Source organism: Trachymyrmex septentrionalis, unplaced genomic scaffold, assembly GCF_001594115.1.
Source record: "Trachymyrmex septentrionalis isolate Tsep2-gDNA-1 unplaced genomic scaffold, Tsep1.0 scaffold14, whole genome shotgun sequence".
In the NCBI taxonomy this organism is placed as follows: domain Eukaryota; kingdom Metazoa; phylum Arthropoda; class Insecta; order Hymenoptera; family Formicidae; genus Trachymyrmex; species Trachymyrmex septentrionalis.
Window position 1 is genome coordinate 3653142 of NW_017304543.1, and position 13473 is coordinate 3666614.

Genomic DNA, 13473 nt, shown 5'->3' on the forward strand with positions numbered 1-13473 from the left:
CTTGACTAGTTTTTGAAATACATGTTTAGTGTGCGCATGATCTGTGTGTTACGATCATTACGATTTATATGATTCTTATTACACATATTTACAATATAATTATAAATTTATTATCGCCGTAGCTCTTACGTATCCATAACCGCCGTTACCGGCAGTTGCCGCTATCACCGCCGTAATTATCACTAGTAACCACTGTCGTAATTAATCACTAATCTCGGGCGATGAGATGTGGAATCGAGATCGGTCTAATTTTGATTAGTTTGGATTTTGATGCGGAAAGATACGTAAACCGTTCTTGAACATCGAGCAGAGCAATCGAGGTACTCAAGTAAATTGTTAAAAGTCAACGATATTCCATAATAAATTAGAATATTGCATTGCAAAACAATTTTTTAATGATAAAAAATGAAAGCAGTTAAAATTATAAACTCTAACTAGAAGTTACAGAAAATTAAAAGTCGTTGGAAATTAAAAGCCACACTTTTAACTTCAACTCGTCGAGAGAATTCATTGAATGAATTTTCCCATTTATTCATTCTCCTGTTTCGCGACGTAATCATTCCGACCCGAGAACAGCGGGACGGTTAGTGTAAGGTACATTTTCTCTTACTATTCTTTCACGTCGAAAATTGAACTTGGCGAAATTACACGGTTTCGATTCCTGAATAAGAGACTACAAAAGGAGCGCGGTTCGATCTCGAAGACCTGGTCGTATCCGGAACGGGCGGTCTTTTACCTCAAGTGCCTGTACGCACACACGCGCGCGCGCGCGCGCACACACACACACACACACACATGAACACACACGAACACATACGCATCGATCGCCTCCCCCGCGAGGCTCACGCGAAAACACCGACGATCGATCTCGATGTGACGAGGTCTTCGACCTAAATCTTTTTACGTCTCTTTTATGTCTGTTCGCAATGCCTGGGTTCTTAGATATTAGTCCACAACGCATGGCATGCGCTTTGTTATCATTACTCCCCTTATTTTATTTTTTTTTTTAACTTAGCGATGCGTCACGCCGAGCCTCATCGGCGATGTTCCCATTCCATACACGCCGTCCCCGTTTAGGTGGAGAACGCGGAGAACGTGGAGAACTCGTTCACGGCATTTAATACGACGACAGCATATTGGATTTTGATGACAGATTTTTTTTTTTCTAACAACTTCGATTTTCCATTATGCGAATTTTAAAGGCAGCATGGTTTTGTGAAATTCTTATAATTGAAAAATGAAATTGAATTTTATGAATTGAGACTATTCTGAAAATTCTAAATTAAAATAAACCGATTCTCGAGAGCTACTTTATTTTTCTGTTTATTTCAAATTTAATTTCAGCAGAGATTGTATTTCAAAATAGATGGCTGAGACATTTAATATTGATGAAAACTGAAATGTTTTGTGTAAAAATTTTTTTAATAAAAAAAAATCGATTTTATACACACACACACACACACACACACACACACACACACACACACATATATATATATATATATATATATATCCATAAAAAATCTGTCATTAAAATTTGATATGGTAAAAATGTGACATAGATATACATAACCGAACGTAGCGTAAGAATAATGAGATCTTAATTACCGATTACATTGAATAATATTACGAATTGGTAATATTGTAGTGGCCCGAGATCTTCTTCGACATTCGCAACAAAGTTTTATCGAGACTGAGGCACACTATCGCGAATTTATGGAAAACAAACACGTCTGCAAATCTTATACGAATACACCGGTTACAAAAATAGTAACTTTTCTCACAAATGTATTCCCTCGGAACTGGAATAACCAATAACATCCTGAGTCTCGAGAGAGAGAGAAAAAATGAAAAGAAAACATCGGATCAGAAGTGAGTTTCATCGTACATGTCGAATTTCTTAATTCTTATTCGATTTCTTTTTCCCGCTCTTCTATTTTCCGAGCGATAGAATGATATTGATTAATCCGGTTTCAAAATATCGACACTTGTCACAAAATATTACACTTGTGTCGATAATATTATAAAGCCGACATTGAGACTCTTAGCCACAGGTGTGATTAAATATCGTGATAGATAAACCCTGACGGAAAACAAGCTCCTTCCGTTTACAATCGTAAAGACTCGACTGGATTCAGTCGACGGGAAAACGACAACGTCTTATACACCCGAGTATCCTGTTTTACCCCCCGTAACAATAAACTCCAACGTAATTTCGGAAACGTCACAAAGCGGAATTAGTGAAAGAAAGCGTGGATGCACGAATAAAGTCTCTTTCAGACGATGCTTTAAACCGATGAGAGACAAGCGCGGAGAGAGAGGCGGAAGGCTTTAAACCGATGATAAAGACAATGTCGAGAAGCAGACGCGATGAAACGCAGAAGAAAACGATTCGAAGGGGACGATCGTCGAAATGGTTTTCCATCCGTCTCGAATCTGCCTCCAATGAGTTTTCCTCTTTTCTGGCGGAAATCACCGGGCGGCTTCCTGGAAAGCTCCGGAACGATTGTAACTGGAACTGGCCAAACGAAATCCCTCGAAATTCGCACTTTGTCTCGATAAAAGGATTCGAGAAATTGCAACGAACAGACCACGGTATCGATTCAGTCCACCGCTTCGATAAAGATACGGTCTTCCTCTTACTCGAACAGAGTAACATGATTCTGTCAAAGTCCAGTCCATTTTCATCAATATCGAAAAAAGAACCGTAAAGCCTATTGCCTGTATTTGATCATTTACCCATATTTAACTTGAATTAATTTTACACTCGATGCATTTCACTGTTAAATTCGCTGTTTTTATTTTAATTTCGTATTAACATTGCCTAACTAATTTCAATTCATTCGCAATATCACCGATGTCTTCGCCGCGTCAAAATTAGACAGTGAAATTCAGCGCGAAATTCGTGAACAAGAATACCCTGAGAATACGTTGTGTAGTTTCTTCGTAAAGGATACAAGTAATTCAGAACAGACAGTAATTTAACGTTAAATGCCCGCGACGCAGGGATACGAGGGCTACACAGTCGCGAACAAACGGCTCTTTATTCGCGATTGTTCAACGTGTCGCGATTCGCACGGACTAATTACGCGAACGTGCACTATTCGTTCCTTCTCCGGCTCCGCCTAGAACGTAGACGGGCGTGTTTGCGGAGAGCCTCAAACCAGAGAGACGCACGCGACCGACCCTCCCGCAGTCTGGCAGGATCAATCGATCCTCGATTCTTGCGCCGCGGCCAGAATTGTCTCTGCCGGGAAATCAAGGCGGCTTTGTGTTTCGTACTCGAGGATCGATCCCCCCGCGCAAACTGCGCCGTCCAGATAAATTGCGAGCGTATAAATGCTCCATTCGGCAACCCGACGACTCATTGTCTGCGCGAGCGTTTGCTTTCACCCGGACGTGCTTCAAGCACCCCGGCGTCATCATCTCGAGGACGTGATTGCGGACGGAATCAATTAGCGGGGAATGCGGGAATTATTCCAATTCACTCACTTTATACGGTACGATTGTACGATTATACAGAATTTATCTTGCGGGAAGAAAACGCGCCTGCCGTGTCCAATTGAAGTGATTCTAAATTACAGGTATACAAATAACGATCTTCCGTTCCGTCAAAATCAATCGGTTTCTTTTTTTATAATTTAAAAAAAAAAAAAGCTGAGAGAAGCTTCTAAAATTCATTTCTTCATTTTATTTAGCTGAAATTCCTAAAACGCGAGTTGTCACTTTTTAATACTTCAAGGTTGCGTATATTAGGTACCGCATTTCCCAAAACGTTTCTCCTCCTGAGAGACGCCGAAATAATACACGTCAAATATATACGTACAATCGGAACGTGTCTGTGTTTAAGCAAGAAGTTTCCCAGCGGCAGTAAGCAGCAGCTGGAGTGTTTCTCGTTACAGAGATAATCTCTCCGCGCGCGTACAAATGAATCGCTCGAGAGGAGGAGAGAGCAGCCGGGTGTTTGCGCTGGCTGACGTGTCGGGTCCATCCTCCGGTACCCACGCGACTTCGTGGGGGAGGTGGAAACAAGGAAAACGCAGAAAAGTCGAATAGGTCTGCTCTCGCGAATGCGAATCCGTTCGTGGAACCTCCGGGCGTCGCCGCGTCGCTTATAAATAGCCACTGCGTTAAAGAGAACTCGAGAGGATGAACCGGAGGACTGGAACGATGAGAGGGCGAGAAATGTACATAAAAACATAAGCACGATACTCTCCGCGATCTATTTCCGATGGACGTTTGCACGGTTTTCGCGCGATTTCCCAGTTCATCAGATCCTCGAATCCGCGCAGCGAAACTAGCGTTATTTTAATCCTTCCACTGTGGAAAAGCATAACTAAAATCACTCTAAATAATCTGTCAATTAAAATTAATTTTTGCCGTTGCGTCGTTTTATCTCTCGAAATACCTACGTCAATATTACTCGACGTGAAGATATATATTTATTTGCATAAAATTAAATTTAGTAATCGACGATTTCATTATTCTCTTGATAATGGAAAAGTTTAATGATACATTTAATGCTGAAATATTGATAAAAAGATGTCGAGTGCCTAAAAGTTTGTGTACAAAATCGCGTTTCAGTGTGTAAAACTCAGTTAATAAAATAATAAACGGCCGTCTCCGCATTCGGAAAAGCCTTCCGCCAATGCATTAGCACATTTTTTTGCGGCCCTTTTAGTCCTTTCTATTCTGTTATTTTATTTAATCGTAATAAGGTTCGGATTTGAGAGATTTTTTTTCCAGCGCATTAAACAGAATCTCTATAAACAGAATTAGTTTTGCGTCGGAGAAGGAAGATACTTAAGCCGCTTACGGAAATGAGAGTATATTGATAAAAACTGTGTAGTATATCCTTTAATTTTTTCCTTTATGTCGGCACAGTTTTTTTTTTTTTTTCGGGTGAAGGTAGAAGAGAAAAGGATGTACGTGCCACTGAATTTACTTCGGGTTGCCGAAGGTACACGGATTGTCCAGGTTTAAGAAATAATCGCGCCGACCCGGAGCTAGACACGCTACGACACGGACCGAAAATAGACCGGAATGCGAAATCGAACTTCAACGTGGCCGTTGTGAGTTTCCGTTGTCGCCCCGGTTACTTTTACGAGACATTCGATGATAGCGCGTAGCAATCCCCTTGTATTCTTCTCCCGGTGTTTTTCTTTCTTTTTTTTTATCTTTTACGGTACCGTGGACTCCGCTCGTATCTTTCGAAGGGTATATATTTACACACTACAAATACACAGACACACATAACATGATATACACACACACACACACACACACACACACACACACACACACACACACACACACACATATACATACATACATACACGTATATGTACAAACGTATATATAGAGAGTATACATAGATAGGTAGATAAAACATTTACATACGTCTAAGGATATGTACTAGCCTAGTGCCTAATATGTTCGTATTTATGAGGAGGATAAACTCGTATAACTTCGTTCTTTCCTGTGCGAAATATTCAATATTGTAAATACAACGGAACGACGTAAAAAAAAATATATATGTGAGTGTCTAAGGAGAAAAAAAAAAGAACAATACGGATGGACAAATCCGAGCCAGCGGAGAAGCCACCTTCAAATTGTATCCTGTGCCGGAGTTGTCAATTTTCCGGGCTTGTGTGTGGAGAATTTTCCGAACGGAATGACGGGCGAAAAGAGGGGAAGGAGATGAGATGATCGTTGTCAAGAATATCTCTCAGCTGAGAGCTCTTCTGGCCGCGCGTTTGCAATTTGAGATGGTTTCTTTTTCGGCGGTCTTATTTATTTTTTCGCTTATCATTATACATCATCGCCTCTTTACTTTATAATTATGATAAAAAATAAACCACGGGAAGCGACGCGCGTCACCGAAAGAAACGGTAAATATCCCCTTAAAGTACAAGCAAGTGCAAGATGTTGGCCGCTAACTAACGTAGTTGAGAGCTCTGTTAAGGATTGGATGGTAGTGAGAGAATGTGGGAAGAGAAATGACAGAGAATGAGTGAACGTGAGACAGAACTAAATGCGAGGCACTTACAGTGGTGGGGCTTTTTGTGTGGAGGTAGCACTTTTAGACTAGTGGCGCGTAGAAACTAACATTCGATTGTGGGAGTCTAGTGAATGAGCTTTTTCCTCCCCTCTCTCCTTCCTCCTCCCTTGAGCTTTTTAGCACAGCTCGTGTTGTATGGTGTTGCGAAATGAGACTCTTCTATCGCTTCTACGCTCTGCAGTGCGCTAATTATCGCGATCCATTAACCGATGTATAACACACACGTACACAAAAAATACATAACACGCACGCGACACACACACACACACACACACACACACGCACACAAAAACACACTCACCTGCACACTGTGTGTCTCCTTAACTGACCATCACTACTTGTATGTCTTGTCGTTGTTGCCTTCTGGTTTTTGGTTTCCTCCTTTGATAAAGACGGATTTTTGCCGCATTTCCCCCACACACAACCCCGCCGAGATCTTGTTTCTTTTCAGGAAACTAAAATATCATTGTACGTGGAACGTGTTTGGTGATGCGACACCTCGGCCGATACTCGAGAAGTAATTATCTTAATTACCGCATCGACGTATCGACAGAATTTTATCTCATATTTTAACGTTGTATTATATAATATATGTTTATCCAATAATATATTGACATCAATAATATAACCGATAATACTGTTAGTAACACTGTTTAATATTGAATAAGTAACTGTTTAATACTTAATAGTTTATGAACACATAACAATTATTTTAAATTAATTATTTGCAATTATATTTAGAATCGTGTATTTCAAACTTAAACAGGAGGACTACTAGCTGTATAATTTGCCACAAAATTGTAACCGTTGCGTCGTAAAATCGATTGATTTTTTTTGTATCAAAAATTAAATTAAAAATTAAATTAAATTATTTAATAATTTTGTATATATACAATAACGGTTCTGTTAGATCAGAAAAAAAAAAAAAAACATACCAGTACGTTTTCTCAAAAATGTCTTATCGTACCTTTCCGCAAGCGCTTCCACGATGTATATCACACAAGTACGCGTACAAATGCAACGATTGTTAACCATCACCAAACATCGTTCAGTATCGCTTTTGCACTAACGGTCTGCGATATACATATGTATACATATAGTATCACGATGGATATGTTTAAGAATGATGTGCTTTTATCGTCTTTCAAGGTGTAGATACCAGCGTGCTGCAGCATCAAGGCCCGTTAATGTCGAGCGGAGCCATAATCGGCATTGTCCTCGCGACGATATTCATCATCTTTATCGTCATCGATGCCATCTGCTGTTGCGTGCGCAAGATAGGTGAGCCAGGCGTTAAATCATCGAGTACAGCTTGAACAGATCATTGATAAATATCCTCGCGTTATTGTAGTATAAAGGGGAAATATCGAAGTTCAGTTTACATTCGCATTATTATTAATTACGTGCATCATGCATTAGTTATATCTGCCAATCACGCCATTCGATAACAAAGTTCTGGTTATTACTCATTACGGCTACAACATTTGATTTATATATTTCGGAATTTAATTATAAAAATACATATGAATAATTTCGAAATCTAGGAGGCAAATTTAGGATTTAATTACTGTATTTAAAACTCGCATGTATAAAAGCTTTTTAGTAACGCAGAAAAATATTCCGAACGCGTGCATGTGATGTAAAAAATTAAATTATAATTATTTTGTAAATCTATGTGAATATTAAAATATTGCACGTCCTTTTATGATTGTTAACATTCCGCCACAATAACGTTTGTTCTCTTTTGCGTTATAGGAATTATTAACTTCATGCGCGAACGATCTCGACGGAAACCAGTCGACGAGGAAGACACGAAGCTCGGCAGGTGAGTCTCTTTCCGAATATTCGAAATTCACGCAACGTATATTCTGAATATATATGTATTATGGGATACTCTTTTTTGGATACACTTCTATCTACAGTTTTTACCGCATCTCGTTTATATTATTACATATGTATTCTACATTGTGCTTTGGCAAGTCTAGCGCTACTTTATCATATTTATCGAACTTTGCACCCGTCATTGAACTCTCGTTCACATGTCCGGTACGGTCTTTTTTTGTTCCTTCCGTCTTCACTCTATTTTGACTCGTCGAGTCCGTATTACATCTTCGTCTCGCCGATAATTTGATTAGATCTAAACGCGAGTCGCAGAGAGATTTCTCTCAAGTTATGAGATATATTCTACACGATTCTGCGAGAACGCCTGCAATTCAGCCTCGCATAATCGCGTCTCGCGCGATAGAAAGGACGATAGTGAATGCGATGACGGTGGTAGAGTCGCGATATTAAATGTGTTAGAGAGTAGCCCGCCGGCAAACACAGAGACAAACACTTTGGCTCCTCTCGTATTTCTCTCTTTTTTTTCTTTTACCGGTAGTCTTTACGGTTGGCGGTTTCCATTGCCGTATTGCGACCAAAAAATGGCCAATGTCGCCGGGGTCACGGCCATCCAAGACTCAAGTAGTGGAAAAAATACCATTAGATTGGTCAAACACACTGCCATGTAAGAGAGAAAACGATGTATAAGCGAAATCAGTAAGAAGCATGGCCCCTCACGAAGGGGATCCGACACAGCTTTCCACTTTGCATGACGTTCTCTACTTTTTTATTTTTTTTTTTCTTATCTTCTCTTTCAAAGCTCTCGGAGATCTCTTCTCTTTTCTTCTTTTTTTTTTCTGCGTACTCTTCTTACCTGACTTCCCCAAGCGACGACGGTACCTATCGCTGAACTCGAACGTTCGGCGATGATCCGTCCTCGTAAGGGAAGTCGTCGATACGCATCAAACAGAATTTGATGAGCATGGGAGAAAACACGTTCGATTCGTTGGATACGCATTCGTTGTGCCGCCAACCACTCCCTCGTCCTGCAACACATTTATCTTTTACACTTTTGCGTTGCGCCGGCATCCGTGTCCACTCGTGGCTACGCATAGGCAGTGTACATATTATATCTCTCCCTTTTCCAACCGTGGGACGGATTATGGATAACTTTAACGACTGTAGCACATAATGGATCGCATATTTCATTTTTTTACTTTTTTATTAGCAAAATACGAAAAAGGTGAAATTCGAGGTGATGAAATTTTAATTAAAAAATTGTTTTAATCACTGCTAATTATTTTATTGTTCCAGATTTATTCAGTGAAATAAGTCACAAAGAGGCGGAAAAGATTTCGTAATATTTTATTGAAAAAAAAAAATCTGAAAGAAGAAAATAACTTCACTTCCTCGTTTATGATTCGTGATTAGTTTATAAAGTAGTTAATTTTGAATGAATTGTCATTTATATTATTTATAAATTCGACATATATTTATTAATAGTTTCAGTATAATGAATACTGCTTTCAAGTGGACACGCTTTAGTGCTATTTCGTAATAATAACGCGCATAGTGCTCGCCGGTACTCGCCTGAGCTTTGGCCATGCCGCATGCACGATACACTTTGGAATAACGCTCACTTTGCCCTTAATTCTCTCTCTAGTCCGTTCCGTCACCGCACAATGTTGCAACAAGTATGCGAGTCTTGTTCTCGACCTGCCAGTTTTGTGCTTTACGAAGCGCAAATAACACTGCGAGTAAACGCTTATTATAAGCGACTTGATGTACTTTGAGTGGAAGTGGTGTAAAATGATAAAGTAACGAGAAAATTATTAACACATGTTAGTTATCGTGACGAGGAAAGACAGAAACATAAGACATTGTTTCTTTGGATTTTAACGAAAATGGATATAATTTATATAATTATGCAAAAATAAGGAATTTTGTACGATCTTCTAAATATTTCTATATTATTTTGTAATTATTTTAAAATAAATTAAATGCTCCAAAAACTTCTTATTTCTGAAAATGAAAATCACTTCCACTCAATGGTCTGCATTTTTTTTTAATGATGTTCATAGATTTCGTTCAACTTCGTTATTTAAGTTTTATTTCTTAAAAATGCGGGCATTATGTACAAAGCACAAGTTATATTAAAAAATACATGTTAAACTCATCTCGATTTGTACAATAAATTATTACCGAAAATTTTTGATATCGGTAAAAGAGAGTTGACAGCATATATAAAATGTAAATTTAAGAAAAAAAATACGACCGTAAGATTCCCAGGTATTATAGTGCGTGGTAAAAATTCTGGAATGGTTAATATTTAAAAAAATATTGATTTATCAAAAAAATGTTTGAAACAAAAGTAATAGGCTTTAAAAAAGCAGATGTAGATATTAATTTGACTTTGGGATCTTTTAAAATCAACAGCTGGTAGCGTTTTTTTTTAAATCCTATTACTTTTGTTTCAAACATTTTTTAGCTAAATCAATATTTTTTGAAATATTATCCGTTTCAGAATGTTTACTACGTACTATAATACCAAACATTTTTTGAAACCTATATGGTTTTGCCTTTTTTTTTTTTTTAATTTACATCTTATGCTGTCGACTCTTTTACTGATATCAAAAATTTTCATTAATTTGTTGTGCATATCGAGATGGTCCCTTGTCAGATAATTTTAAAATTGAAAAAAATTTGTTCGAAGTAAAAACCGTATATATTTATAATAGATTTATGTAAAAAATAGAAGGCAATTTCTTTTTAATCTTCTACGAAACTTTGTGCATATGCACGCTGAGAAAGTTGGACGCTGTTCAACTTTCTGAATGCTTGGACTAGTTAGGAAATTCCTTCAGAATCATAATAAACGCGGCTTCCTCGGGATTTATCGGAATCGAAAATGGTATATGGCATATAGATCCGCGTAGAGAGAGAGAGAGAGAGAGAGAGAGACGCATCGTTTCTTCGAAGCTTCTCTCACTACGACAGTTCTTTTACTTTGCGAATGACAGCATGCCTAACGTGTGTATTCGATGTCGCACCACGCGCCGCATATGGACATGCTCTCTTTTTCTCATTTTTTTTTCCTGCCCGGTATTAGAAGTTAATCCGACATCGGAAATCACGGTCCTCCGACAAATGTTGTCTTGACACTTTTGCAGAGACGAGAAGGAGCCGCTGAAGGAGGAAAAGAAGATCACGCCGATCATCGATTCCGGACTGCGCCGGGAGACCTCCATCACTTTTGACGGCAAGAGGTCCGTCTCCAAGACCGGCTTCGTCGGCAAGGATTCAGCCGTCTAGATATTCTTCCGGCGTACTAGATTGTAAATCGTTCCGGAAAAACGCAGCGCGGTTTCCGGCTAAAAAGTGTTCTCGAAAAAAAAAAAAAGAAAGGAAGAAACAAGAAAATGAAAAACAAGAAACGAAAAGAAGGAAGCGCAGAGGGAATCGTCGTACGTACATTCGCGAGCTCGTTTGCGGGAAGACGAGGGATTTAGCGATCCGTCTCGCTGAATTTTTTCCGGATGAAGCCTCACGCGATTCCTCTGTCGCCCATTCAGCGCCAATCTCTGCTTTTCGTTTTTCTCTCTTAAAAAAAAAAAGAAAAGAAAGAAAAAAAAACGTGCGCGGTTTCACAGTCGCACGCCGACTCGCCTTCTACCCTTTCGAAACCTCTTACCTCGTGTACTGCGATACACTTGCCGCCTACACTTCCTCGTAGAATCCCTTGAAAGCGTTTCCCGCCACTGGTGAACGTATCCTTCGCCTATTACTTTGCCGCGAAAAAGTTTTCACTGCACGTCTGATTTCGCATGTAACGTAAGCTAAACCGCTTAAAGAAGCGAGCAAACTTTAAGAACTTGACATATTCTCCGCGGTACTTTTAGCTAAAACATTAAGATTTTAAGACGCTCGAAGTGAAAGCGATTTGATCGAAATATTTGTTCTTTGACTATCGTGAGATCGCTCGAAAATAACATCAAAAAGATGGATCCAAGGTAGTTTTTATCGAAGAATATGTCACGTTTGAAAGGTTTGTCCCTTGAACATAAAAGCAGTCTTGAACTCTTTTGCCCCGTCATTGTACTCGCCGAAGCATGCGAAGGAGCACAGATAATCGATAGCTTACGAAAACGAGAAATACGGAATAAGCGAAGCTTACTCGGTAATTGCTCTTAAGGAGAAAGTTACGGATATAATTATAACGTATAAATGCAAGGAAACGAGGAGTAGGTAGATCGGTTGCGCGAGAAGAAGAAGCTGGCAAGAAGAATGTACAAAAATTCGTTGTGCAATTGGTAGAGGTCGACTGATCAATTTAGATGAACGCTTCGAGGCACCCTTTAGATTATTACAGTCTAGTACGCTGGGTAGTATCGTGTCCTTTGTCGCGCGCGGCTTTAAGAAGACCGCGCGGAAAGTCGTACTCTGTTGCGCGTGAAGACAAACAAAAAAAAAAACTTCGTGTTCGTTCGGAAAGAATATATTGCATTTAAAAAGTATAACCGCGTAAAAATGCAACGCTCGTATTCTTCACACTGTAATATTCAGGCAGCTCTAATTCGTTATTGAAAAAAAGATTCTTTTCAATATTGAATTAATATTTAATTAGAAAGAGTACTGTAAGGTTCTTTCAGGGAGTTCAGTAAGAGACATATCTAAATTCCGTTAGTTAGCGAAAGAATTGAGATATTCTTGAACAAGATGGAAATGGTGAACAAAATTCATTGTTAATTTCTTTGACGTACATTTCTTTAAATGCCAAGTGTTTTTTTTTTATTTATCAATTGTTCTATTTCTTTTTAGCGTGTTTATTTAGCAATTAGTTTAGCGTGATGAAATCTTGATTGTGTTTCAATTTAATTGCAATCACATCCAGTACTTCTAAAAAGGTACTTTTAAAAGGTTTTATTTTTAATTCTTATTTAAAAGGGCAGCTCTCTATTTTCAGAATGTTAAAGACTATGAGTGTTGCTTTTATATTCCGCCAACAGAGAAAAACTCTTTCTCTTTTAAACGAGGTATGCGATTTTGCGACCTTCAAACTGTACATACACCTTGAACAATCTATTATCTTCCTTCCCTCAAGCTCCATACCTCATCCTTCTTCATGTCTTTTGATTAGAAATGACTATCAATTGAGAGACATAAATGATAGATAACTCATACGCGATATATATTCGACACGCTTTTATTCTCGTAAATTTTTGACTCCGTGATCGTAACGTTCAATCTTTTTCTCATTTATTTTTAAATCTAAAGACTGATTCTTTCACGTTGCCAAATTAATGGAATCAATTATCATTCGGGTAATTGAAAGGAAATGTCGAATTGCATCTTTTTCATTGTTTTGTCGCTGATCGCGTATTGTTTAATACGCGCGTGTTCTCTGTTGAGTTTTACGATCATGCGTGTGACCACTATAGTTATGAGTGAATTACTACTTAAATCTCGCATATTCTTGTAGCGAGTTCGTTCGTTCTTCGTACATTTATATAATCCATAACTATCCTTGTATATTTATACCTTTTTACTTTTTATTACCTCGAGTGAGAAAAGCTCTCAGTTATTCTTATTTT

General features: G+C 38.6%; 1 protein-coding gene across 3 annotated transcripts in view; it reads left to right on the top strand.

Annotated features, from left to right (window-relative positions):
- The window catches only part of LOC108745548 (fasciclin-2), a 97493-nt gene extending 84870 nt beyond the window's left edge, over positions 1 to 12623 (top strand). For 2 of the 3 annotated variants that reach the window (XM_018481738.1, XM_018481739.1), the window contains exons 7-10: positions 7211 to 7342; positions 7817 to 7886; positions 8442 to 8567; positions 11053 to 12623. In XM_018481738.1, coding sequence (XP_018337240.1) covers positions 7211 to 7342; positions 7817 to 7886; positions 8442 to 8567; positions 11053 to 11194 — 470 coding nt within the window. In that variant the 3' untranslated portion in view covers positions 11195 to 12623. The remainder of the gene's footprint in view (positions 1 to 7210; positions 7343 to 7816; positions 7887 to 8441; positions 8568 to 11052) is intronic. The other variant, XM_018481740.1, reaches the window with a different exon arrangement.
- Positions 12624 to 13473: the final 850 nt, after the last annotated feature.